The sequence below is a fragment of the Malaya genurostris genome, chromosome 2 (genome assembly GCF_030247185.1).
Source record: "Malaya genurostris strain Urasoe2022 chromosome 2, Malgen_1.1, whole genome shotgun sequence".
NCBI classification, from domain to species: Eukaryota; Metazoa; Arthropoda; class Insecta; order Diptera; family Culicidae; genus Malaya; species Malaya genurostris.
The window spans coordinates 277785947-277798695 of NC_080571.1; the positions used below are offsets into that span (position 1 = coordinate 277785947).

At 37.9% G+C, this 12749-nt stretch overlaps 2 protein-coding genes across 5 annotated transcripts in view; both read right to left on the reverse strand.

Moving 5' to 3' along the window:
- The window catches only part of LOC131430223 (dnaJ protein homolog 1-like), a 167244-nt gene that overhangs the window by 93124 nt on the left and 61371 nt on the right, over window positions 1-12749 (reverse strand). The window lies entirely within an intron of this gene.
- Window positions 1-12749, reverse strand: part of LOC131429238 (streptococcal hemagglutinin-like) — an 88355-nt gene that overhangs the window by 14045 nt on the left and 61561 nt on the right. The window contains exon 3 of the mRNA XM_058593286.1: window positions 10526-11831. Within this exon, the coding sequence (XP_058449269.1) occupies window positions 10526-11831 (1306 nt within the window). The remainder of the gene's footprint in view (window positions 1-10525; window positions 11832-12749) is intronic.

The window sequence follows — 12749 nt, forward strand, 5'->3', positions numbered from 1 at the left end:
TTTTTTTCTTTGAAGAACAACACTAGAATTTGAAAATGTCCTATAAAAATATAGACTTCAAAATAACGTTATCCGATAAAAATATTTTGGGAAAATGTAGAAACAAAAATAACACTAGTTCACATCGTTTATTTATACCCGGCTTTAACATAGTTACGATCGTTCGCCGACTTTTTGTCAACATTTCATCGAACTCTTTGGCATATGAATCTCTCGGTTTTTTGAACAAATTGAGTAAATATAAATAAAAGAGTGCTTGAGCTCTATTAGATTAGCTCAAACAAAGCACTGAGTTCAATTAAAAAATGTAATAAATTTGGAGTGAAATGCAAATAGTTAATTTCTTTGATAATTCTGCTGCCAAAATATAGTTCAAATTGGGGTGTATTTACGATTGCTAGAAACGATTTGTACCCAGACAAAAATTTTGGAAGGAACAAAGTTCTTCGAGACAGCACGTATAAGTTTATATTAAATATTGTGGTTTGAGATGCACAAACCGTCATAGTTAAGGCAATAGCTTCCATTCGTTTTAAAAAAAATCTTCAATAATTAAACCTACTTAACGAAAAATAATCTTTCTCACTGTGATTACCCTTTGTATGTGATTACGTGATGTGAAAATTTTTAGTTTACCCTTAAAATGATGGGAGCTTCCATCGAAACATCGGCCTGTAATGCAAAAAACGAAAAACGAGGTTTACCCAAAAATCATTGTTCAACTACACTCCAAAAAATTTGAATTTTACAGGTGACTTAATCCCTCATACAATGTAATTCATAAAGACCTAATTCTGCTAGCAGGTGCGACTGTATGAATTCAAATGCACCTTTTACTAGCCAAGCAGATGCATGCTTCTGTTGCTCGGTCGATTAACAGACGTACATGCGATCCAATGATTCTCGGTTCAAGCCGTGGTTGGGTTGCTACAAAATTCTTTTTTTTTTATTTCAATTAATTTCATGTCATGGAGTTCTAGACACAATATTAAATGTTCTTCCACGTAACTTTGCGTGAACTGCGACGCTCAATTTATGTGCATCTAATAAGATGTAAAAATTTTTAAGTGTGTACAAAACCATTCTAAATGTACACACTTAAAAAAACTGTAATTTTACGTCAAATTAGATGCACATAAATGGAGCGTCGCAGTTCACGCAAATTTACGTGGAAGTACATGTAATATTGTGTCGAAAACTCCATGATATAAAATTCATTGAAATAAAAAATAACTGCACAGATAAAAGTATTTTGTGAATTACCATTTATTTTCATGCATATATTTGGAGCAGGCAATTAAATGGAAAGTTGCATTACAAAACTAAGCGGTTTGTAAATATACAGTCTTGTTCAATGAAAAACTAACAGATCGGCTGAAAAGTTCGTATAGTTTCTATGAGAGGGCGCCACTAGAATTAAATCCATACCATTTTCAGTTAGTACCAACCTTCAAAAGATACGTGTATAAATTTGACAGCTGTCTGATTATTAGTTTGTGAGATATTGCATTTTAAGTGAAACTACTTTTGTTATTGTGAAAAAAATGGAAAAAAAGGAATTTCGTGTGTTGATGAAACACTACTTTTTGATGAAAAAAGTGCCGCCGATACCAAAAAATGGCTTGATAAGTGTTATCCAGACTCTGCACCGGGCGAAGCAACAATTCGTAAGTGGTTTGCAAAATTTCGTACTGGTCATATGAGCACCGAAAACGATGAACGCAGTGGACGTCCAAAAGAGGCTGTTACCGATGAAAACGTGAAAAAAATCCACAAAATGATTTTCAATTACCGTAAAGTGAAGTTGATCGAGATAGCTGACACCCTAAAGATATCAAAGGAACGTGTTGGACATATTATTCACGAATATTTGGATATGAGAAAGCTTTGTGGAAAATGGGTGTCGCGTGAGCTCACAATCGATCAAAAACAACAACGAATTGATGATTCTGAGCAGTGTTTGGAGCTGTTATATCGAAATAAAACCGATTTTTTTCGTCGATATATAACAATGGACGAAACATGGCTCCATCACTGCACTCCGGAGTCCAATCGACAGTCAGCTGAGTGGACTGCACGCGATGAACCGAACCCAAAGCGTGGAAAGACTCAACAATCGGCCGGTAAGGTTATGGCGTCTGTATTTTGGGATTCGCATGGTATAATTTTCATCGACTACCTTGAAAAGGGAAAAACCATCAGCAGTGACTATTATATAGCGTTATTAGAGCATTTGAAGGACGAAATTTAAAAAAAACGGCCTCATTTGAAGAAGAAAAAAGTTTTGTTTCATCAAGACAATGCACCGTGTCACAAGTCGATGAAAACCATGCTGAAATTGAACGAATTGGGCTTCGAATTTATTTATTTATTTATTTATTTCGTCAAGCAAATGTAGACTACATATAAATTGTTTACAATGTTCACTTACATACTACGCATTTTTTCTACGACAAAGCTGAGATTTGATTTGATTTTTTGACATAGTAAGGTCAAGATGTTCGCAGTATTGATTGTAATGGCGCATTATTCGATTGACTGGACTGTATTTTGCATAATTTGTTCTAGCTTGTTTTTCTAAAAATAATTTCCTGGAACGTAATTGACGGCTAAGTATATAAAAATTGAATTGCGATAATAATGGAGCTGATTGAATGCGTTGAGAAATAATGTCGCTGATAAAATAAAGCATTGCAAAGTCGCGGCGTTCTTTAAGTGTTTGTATATTGATGAGCATGCAGCGTGCTTCATATGATGGTAGAGGAAATGCTGTCCAGTTTAATTTACGAAGTGCATATAAAAGAAATCGTTTTTGAATAGATTCGATGCGTTCTTCGTGAATAATATTGTATGGATTCCATACTAGGCTGCAATATTTCCAAATAGGTCTGACATATGTAGTGTATAATAATTTAATTGTGTATGGGTCCTGAAAGTTATGACTGAAGCGTTTAATAAAGCCCAGCATGCTATTAGCTTTATTGATTATGGTATTGTAGTGTTCCACAAAAGTGAGCTTGGAGTCTAAGATTACGCCTAAATCTCTTACAATTCTACATTTTTCTACAAGTTGATTTCCTAGATGTATGTTTATAAGTATAGTTTCATTTTTCCTACTGAAAGTTATTGAGCTACATTTTTTTTACATTGAGTTGGAGTAGACTTTTGCAGCACCAAATGTGGAATAGATTGATTTCGTTCTGGAATACTACAGCGTCGTTGATATTTTTAATTTCCATGAAGAGTTTCATGTCGTCTGCATATATAAGCACTTTCAGATTTTTGAGTATGAAGGAAATGTCGTTTATATGTAATTGCTCCCTCATCCACCGTATTCTCCAGATTTGGCCCCCAGTGACTTTTTCCTGTTCTCAGACCTCAAGAGAATGCTCGCTGGTAAAAAATTCAGAAGCAATGAAGAGGTAATCGCTGAAACTGAGGCCTATTTTGAGGCAAAGGACAAATCGTACCACAAAAATGGTATCGAAAAGTTGGAAGATCGCTATAATCGCTGTATCGCCTCTGATGGCAATTATGTTGAATAATAAAAACGAATTTTCGCAAAAAAATGTGTGTTTCTATTAAACGATACGAACTTTTCAGCCGAACTGTTAAATGAATCTTAATGTAATTTTACATCAATCATGGTTTTGAATCAGATTTACGTTTCAATTGATGTCTATTTCATAGTACTATCTGTTTACAGGTCGTGTAAGTTTCATCTTTTCTTTCTGTGTGATAGCAACCGCCACGACTTGAACCGAGAATCATTGAATCACAAGTATATCTGTTTATGGACTGAGCCACAGAAGCATGCATCTGCTTGGTGGGTAAATGGTGTATTTAAATTCATACAGTCGTACCACCTAGCAGAACGCAAGTGACAGTCGATACCAGTAAAATTCAAGCTAATCTAACGACTTGAAAGTCTTTACAAAAGAAATGTTCCGTCATTTGACAACTTAGGTCTTCATGAATTACATCGTATGAGGGATTAAGTCACCTGTAAAATTAACCTTGTGCTAGGTTGTGTATCAAGTTCGAAAATCAAGTAGCTGGCACTTTTGATTCTGGAGATAGAAAGGTATAAACAAAACGCGAATTTTTCTCCGCTCAATTTTCTCGCAGATGGCCTAACTGAATTTAACAAGCTTAGGCGCGTTTGAAAGTTTGCTATTAGATTGTGAATAGAGTTTAAAGATCAATAGGCTGTCTTTTTTGATAACGGAGATTCGATGGTATAAGTCATGTAACCGAAAAAACGCATTTTTCTCACCGCTCAATTTTCTCCGAGATGCCCTAACCGACTTCTACAAGTTTAGGCTGTTTTAAAATCTACTATTGGTTTTTGAAACAAGTTGAAAGATCAATTGGCTGTCACTTCCTATTCCGGAGATATAAAGGCATAAGTGACGTAACCGACAAAACGCATTTTTTTCTCTCCACTCTATTTGCTACGAGATGGTTTAACCAACTAATACAAGTTTAGGCTCATCTGAAAGCTATCATTGGTTTATGAATCAAGTTAAAAGAGCAATTGGCTGTCACTTCTGGTTCCGGAGATATAATGTAATAGGTGATGTAATCGACAAAACCCGTTTTTTTTACTATCCGCATATTTTTTTTCAGAATGTAACTAATACTAAAGTTCAGATGCATTATTGCTGATGTATTGGGTTTCGAGAATGCTGAGCTAACCGAATGAATTTGTATTGAAAAACAGCCCAAATTCGTGTCACATATTATCCTAACGAATAAAATATAATAAGGCATAATCAATCCACTAGGTAAATCAAGAGCAGGTTTTTTACTTAGTATATATTTTTTTTGAGTATACACTGTAAGGTACAAGGCTTTGATTCGTACACCATGTTGCAAAAATTAATTGTTTCCTTTTTAAAAATCAATCTTGAGTCGAATTGTTCTTTTCATCCGCGCGAAACAAATGCTTTGCTATACTGTAAACGTGCGCAAAGTTCCATCCAAATTGTTGGAATTGTTTAAAATACATATTGAAAAAAATGAGATTTTATTTTTTCTGTCGATTTCTAAAATTCCACAAAAGTCATGAAATTTCTCTCAGTGTATAGTGTTCTACAGTGCCCAATTTCTTTTAACGTTCACTTCAACAATATTTCTATTCAAATTACAGTCTCTAAGACAGAAACATTTGAATAAAAATATCATACAAAAACTCATTCGCTCTTTTCAAAAATCAGTCTTGGGTTGAATTGATCTCACCATCCTTGCAATAAAAATCGTTACTGAACACGTGCGCAAAGTTTAATCTAAATCAATGCAAGACGATTGCCACCATTTATTCTGTTAATTTCTGGAATTGCGCTGGATGCAGTCGATGCAGATAATAAACCTCTTTTTTGAATAACTTTACAGCCAATAACAATAATGATAATTTTCAATTCAGTAAAAGCCATGTATTCTGGTGGCTTCAAAGAACAGCAAAATGCTTCCTCATCCAGTTGTACACATAAGCCAAACGGCGAACGCACGAATCAATTACGACAATCTTCTGGAATCGATTCATAAAGCATCTCACGATATGCTACCTTTCCTGCCGTTCGAAATTGATTTTTGATAAATTTCATGTCACTTCGTTACCGAAGTGTCAACGGCACCGGCTTTCGTGGGGGGAACAGACATGGAAGGAAAAAACAATGTGTCTTATCGCCTACCAACCGTGATAAAGAGCACACCGTTTTCCGTTCACGAAATAGCGAAATGATATGCTAAAATATTCATAGTCATAGTCACATCCCGCTCGGCAAACAGCGCTCTCAGCGCCGCCCAAGAAGTGTGCTCTGTCTTTGACAAATATTCACTAGGCTCATGTGTAAGGAATCACATTCATCAAACATCCCGACCCGTCCACCCAACGGCACGTGGATCCACGCGGCATCCTCTCGATGCCAGGCCATTACTCTGGGAACCTTGTCATCACTCTGTACGTTACTCCCGTCGTGCTTCAAGAACACCCGGAGCTCTTGAACTTCTCGTAACGTACATTCTATTCTTACCACCTTACGTGGGGACGTTGCAGACCCGAGAAAATATCGCTCATCGTCAATTTCTTCAACATTGCCGTTGCCACAGAAAATCGTTTATGCAAGCTATGCTGTAATCATATTTGAATTATTGTATTCATGAATATTTTTTCCTCCCATCCATATTCAACCATCCGTATAATCAGAGTGGAATTTATATCGCCGCTTTTCTCGCCCCCTACTAGAGCATTTTAACTCATTGATTTATTCTCCAGCACAGGTTTTCTCAATTTTCTTCCCGACCGGATCACACTCGCCTTCGGTTCCGAGCTAGAGACGATGTGCCAGAAGCCAACTCAAGGATCTCCGACAAACTAACATGATACCGGACCGAGAGCAGACGCTCATCATGCGTTATCAAGGAGTGCATTTTCACAAGTGACCGAAGGGATAGTGCCCACCACCCTAGTCTAGTTCAAGCGGTTGTCGGTAATATGTAACACCAGCGGATGCTGGTAAACATTTTTATGTGATTGGTAGTAAAAAAGTTTTCTCATTTTCGATATGGCTTTTTCTCGAGTCGGTCTTCGTTCATGCCGGAACACCCCGGACAATCTGTCGCCGAGCAGAGTGCGATTAACTGGGAAAGTGTTTATTGATGACGCAATGCTGCTAAGTTATTAAAAAGTTATCTAGAGAGTTTAGTTATTAGAACGAAAAGCCAACGGATGATGCAACGGGACTGCTATTTATTCAATAAAAAAATCCAGACAGTTCGAAAGCCGTTAATTCAAGCGAAAGCCAACCCATGATCGTGTGTCATTAATCCCAATCGCCAACAGCCAACAAAAAACATCTGTTCTCATTATAAACAGCACTCGTTCGTCCAATAAATATCCCGGTGTGCGATCAACTCGGATTATGCACTTTACACTTTAATCGATATGCCGACTATTGCTAACGACTGAAATCATTTTTACATGAGCTCAGCCCCCTCAGCAGGGTCCGATAAAGTACGGGTATTATCACCACATTGCTTCTCCTGTGATCCCACAATACACTATCACTGGGTAGCCTTGCTAAATGTCAAAGTTGACGAACAGCGACCGTCCCTATATTATTCTCTTTCTCTCCATGAGATGAGTGATAGCATGTAATCAAAGCACACACATACACCGAACTCATGTAAAATTGCGTGGATTACGCTATTGATAGATCGTAAAGCTGTCCAGATAACCCAGTATGGTTCCTGGTACCTTGTAATGGCCGGCGTAGATCAAAAGGCTCGCGTACGGCGGGCAAAGAAAATGGATTCCATTATTGTCTTTCTGCATGCCGATGAATCGCTGCCTGGTTTAACTGGCTACTGGTTTAGGACTATACTCTCTCACTCTTTCTCTGTACCAGCGCGTAAGCCGACCGACCGACCGACCGACCGACCGACGTTAAGTAAACCGATTTTAATATATGCAGATCCCACCACGGAGAGGAAGAAAAGTTCCGAACGAAGAAAGACCTTGATCGGGTAGCCATAAATTAAAAAAGAATAAAAATGACCCTCTACATTGCGATGCCAGAGAGCGCGATCAGACAAGTCGCACTGTGATGGTGAGTCACCGAAACGTAAATAACGTAGGCCACCAGAAGTCTGCCGCTACACCACGCCACCCCGACCGGAGGAACTCGGAAAGCAAGAACGAACGAAATCGAATCGAAGATGGAAACTTGTTTCTGTTCCCACCCTGTATCTGGATAAGTGATATTCGGTATTTGAGTCGGGTTAGATTTCCAGTATTGTCGCAAATTTCAAGACGTGTGAGTGAAATGAATCTGTTCTTCTGTGTGTGTGTGGGTCACTACACTTTTTATACACCGATATTCTAGGTCCTATATTTCCAAACTCTAGATTTAGAAGAAGCAGTGGCGTCTCTTGAGGACATTTAAGGGTTGTACACTGCTTATGTGGAATGAAATCAGTTGTAACAGTTCGTTGTCAATGAAAGATAACGATTAAGAAATGAATATTCGCTTGTGTTTTTCAATACAATGAAATATTGATACACTTCTGGATGGATTTTTCTTTATTAAACTTATATCGTATCATCGACACAATAGAAGCATATGGCGCTGTGCACATCGAGCTTATCTGTCAATAACTTCATCAATAAACCCGTTTTGACGTTGCAACTGAGACAGCAATTTGTTTTCAACTGCCATAAGCATAAGTCACTGAAACGCCTTCTGCATACAAGTTCTCACAGAGCTTAACGTGCTGTGCAGTTGTGCAATAACTCATGTGCATGGAAAAAACATTGCAGCCCAGTTGCGAAATTGCTGCCTAGTTGATGGAAGGAATATGAGTAGAAAAGGTGAAAGAACTACAGTTTAATAAATCGGATAATGCAATATACATACTACAATTCCCTGCCAAATACGAAACGGAGGTATCCGAATTCGCAGTGAAAAATAACAAAGTTCATTGCATTGAATACAAAAATGTCAAGTATAGCATACCAGTGCATTTTAGTGCAAGTAACACACAATTATTTTGGTTCAAAATTAACTTTATCCATCAAGGTAATTTTCACCATGAGCAACGCAGTCATGCCAGTGTCGCTTCAACATTTCAATACCACTTTTTCAGAAGGATTTATCGTTTGCTTCAAAATAGGCCCCAGTTTCAGCAATAACCTCTTCATTCGTGCGAAATTTCTTACCGGCGTGCCAGTAGTCGCTGGGAGCCAAATCTGACCAATACGGTGAGTGTGAGAGCAATTTTTCACCATTGTTTTGATTGACTTGTGACACGGTGCGTCTTGATAAAACAAGTTTTTTTCTTTGCCAAATGTGGTCGTTTTTTTGAAATTTCTGCCGCTCCAATAACGCTGTATAATATTCACAGTTAATGGTATTTCCTTTCTCAAGATAGTTGGTGAATATTACACCACGCACATCCCAAAATACTGAGGCCATAACATTTCCAGCCGATCAGGCGCTTTGAGCGAGGTTCACCAGTTAATGTCCACTCAGATGAGGATTGTTTTGATTCCGGAGTGAAATGATAAATCCATGTTTCATCCATTGTCACATATCTACGCAAAAATTCCGGTTTGTTACGTTTAAACATGGCGAAACACTGCTCAGAATCATCAACACGTTCTCGTTTTTGATCAACAGTGAGCAAACGCGGCATGGAGCGGAGTCTCCATAGCACTTTTCAAGCAATTGCTTCGCTTGAACGATATTTTTTAACATCAAAAAACAGCGTAAAATTATAAAAAACGAAATTGTTTTTGATACATTGTTCTGAAAATAACAAAAACGGCAGTGTCACTATTAGCACAATAACTCACAAACTAATGAATAGAATATCATGAAATTTTAAAAAATGTCTTTTAAATGTGTTAGGCCCGGGACTTTTCAGTTCATGTGTTACTTGATTGACCATCGCTGAGTTTGTACGATAGCTTTATTCCAAAAACACACGAAGCAGTACGATGAGGATATTTCCATGAAAAGGCAAGTATGAATAAACTTTTTCCCTGAAGTACGGGGAATACAGGATTTTTTCGGGAGCAGATGATTAAATTCGCGGATCACACACGCGAATCAACTGAGTTTCAAATACGCCATTGAGTACAACATTGACGATTGTGTTACAAAAATGAAAGTACATGACCTTTCACCGAATCGAATTTTGATTTTTTGTTTGTTTTGTGAGTGAGATTTCTGATAGTCTTTCTAGTCTTGCTAGTCATCTGTAACTAATACTTTCTTACTTGTTAACGTTTCGTCTTCGATTCATCATTACATTAGCAAATTATATTGAACTGCTAATGCCACCTCGAGTATCAAATCCCGGGTTAGCGGTTCAATGCATAGCGCACTGGTCTAACAAACCAATTAACGTATGTTCGAGCCCCGACCTGGAAGGATTCGTAGTGTCAGTAGGATCGTAGCACCAACCTGGTCCTGTACACTCTGAATCGGCTGCGAAATCTGTTGAAACAGAATGTCAAATTCCACTACAGGAATGTAATACCAAGGCTTTGCTTTGTATCAAAACATCTTTGGAGTTAAAGCTTTTTGTAAAACACTTATGTTTTATGTCTGTTCTGACGTGCCAAAAGAGTGAAACAATATTCTGGAACTACAATTTACGCACAAAGTAGAGGATGCGTAAATTTGAACATCGCGCTATTTCTAATAATGCCTAGTATAATTAATCTGATTTAAGTTTATAACTGATTCTATCTTTTAATTTCAGATTTTTTGGTTCTCTCTAACTCATTGCTTGCCGCAAAATTTCCATGAAAATAAATTCGATTGAATACAACGTACAGCCGAGTGTTCATACAATTCAAACAGTAGAACGAATCAAAAATTTCACTGCATGAACCAAATATTGGAGATTGGAGATTGTGTTACAGAAGTGCAAGTACATGACCTTCCCCCGAATCTAATTTTTACGAATTTTGATTTTTTCGTTGTTTTGCTAGTTTTATTAGGCTTGCGATTTTTACTAGTCTTGCTAGTCTTGCTAGTCTTGCTAGTCTTGCTAGACTTGCTAGTCTTGCTAGTCTTGCTAGTCTTGCTAGTCTTGCCAGTCTTGCTAGTCTTGCTAGTCTTGCTAGTCTTGCTAGTCTTGCTAGTCTTGCTAGTCTTGCTAGTCTTGCTAGTCTTGCTAGTCTTGCTAGTCTTGCTAGTCTTGCTAGTCTTGCTAGTCTTGCTAGTCTTGCTAGTCTTGCTAGTCTTGCTAGTCTTGCTAGTCTTGCTAGTCTTGCTAGTCTTGCTAGTCTTGCTAGTCTTGCTAGTCTTGCTAGTCTTGCTAGTCTTGCTAGTCTTGCTAGTCTTGCTAGTCTTGCTAGTCTTGCTAGTCTTGCTAGTCTTGCTAGTCTTGCTAGTCTTGCTAGTCTTGCTAGTCTTGCTAGTCTTGCTAGTCTTGCTAGTCTTGCTAGTCTTGCTAGTCTTGCTAGTCTTGCTAGTCTTGCTAGTCTTGCTAGTCTTGCTAGTCTTGCTAGTCTTGCTAGTCTTGCTAGTCTTGCTAGTCTTGCTAGTCTTGCTAGTCTTGCTAGTCTTGCTAGTCTTGCTAGTCTTGCTAGTCTTGCTAGTCTTGCTAGTCTTGCTAGTCTTGCTAGTCTTGCTAGTCTTGCTAGTCTTGCTAGTCTTGCTAGTCTTGCTAGTCTTGCTAGTCTTGCTAGTCTTGCTAGTCTTGCTAGTCTTGCTAGTCTTGCTAGTCTTGCTAGTCTTGCTAGTCTTGCTAGTCTTGCTAGTCTTGCTAGTCTTGCTAGTCTTGCTAGTCTTGCTAGTCTTGCTAGTCTTGCTAGTCTTGCTAGTCTTGCTAGTCTTGCTAGTCTTGCTAGTCTTGCTAGTCTTGCTAGTCTTGCTAGTCTTGCTAGTCTTGCTAGTCTTGCTAGTCTTGCTAGTCTTGCTAGTCTTGCTAGTCTTGCTAGTCTTGCTAGTCTTGCTAGTCTTGCTAGTCTTGCTAGTCTTGCTAGTCTTGCTAGTCTTGCTAGTCTTGCTAGTCTTGCTAGTCTTGCTAGTCTTGCTAGTCTTGCTAATCTTGCTAGTCTTGCTAGTCTTGCTAGTCTTGCTAGTCTTGCTAGTCTTGCTAGTCTTGCTAGTCTTGCTAGTCTTGCTAGTCTTGCTAGTCTTGCTAGTCTTGCTAGTCTTGCTAGTCTTGCTAGTCTTGCTAGTCTTGCTAGTCTTGCTAGTCTTGCTACTCTTGCTACTCTTGCTAGTCTTGCTAGTCTTGCTAGTCTTGCTAGTCTTGCTAGTTTTGCTAGTTTTGCTAGTCTTGCTAGTCTTGCTAGTTTTGCTAGTTATGGCCTCTCAAAGAAAAGATGTGAATAGTTTGGAACCGTGTAGATTTTTGTTGAGATCAAGCCTCTACATGGCCCAATACCAAATTTAATGACAATCTATCCACTAGTGTTTGAATAACAGCTGATCGTGTCAGACGAGTTCTAGTTTTCATCAAGCTATAGAAAAAAGACGCACCAGCGCATTCATGCATAAAAGCAACGGTGAAATTGAATGAATAGTCCACCATACACCGTATTCCCCAGATTGGGCCCCCACCAACTATTATCTATTTCCAAAACTGAAAAGGTTTTTCCAGAGAAAGATATTTTCGTCGCATACTGAGATCATTGCAGAAACAGAAGCTTTAACAAATCTTCTTTTTTTTTCAAAAGACATCAAAATGTTGGAGGACCGATGGGTCAAGTATATTGCTCAAGATGGAGATTATCCTGAACAATAAAAAAAATTTCACGGTAAAAATCGACTTTTTCTTTGTTAGGCCCGGCACTCCTCATTCCATGTAGTATTTAATTCACTAAAGCATGTTGGATTATTTTTTATACGTATAAATTAAAATTTACTTCTTTATGCAAAAACTTTTTTACGTTATTATTTTTTATTATTTCGGATCCGACTCATCTGTGCAAAGCAGTTCAAATTGAACTACTTAGTGCAACCCTAAACATATCAATTTATCTTACGCGAATATCGCGTAAACTAAATCGAAAACCTTGGTATTGAGGTTTCAGTGTACTAATACTTTAGTTGTTTTGTGATCGAGGGTTTTTCTATGCGATTGTTGAAATCTCGGCAATGATTATCCGAAATTATAGATAAATACAAATGAGTATTAAATATTATAGAGTTTTACGAAATGTTATTCTATTAACAAAACTAATTGATTAAGGGGTAGGTGCTACAAGAAATAAAAATGTAGCGAAG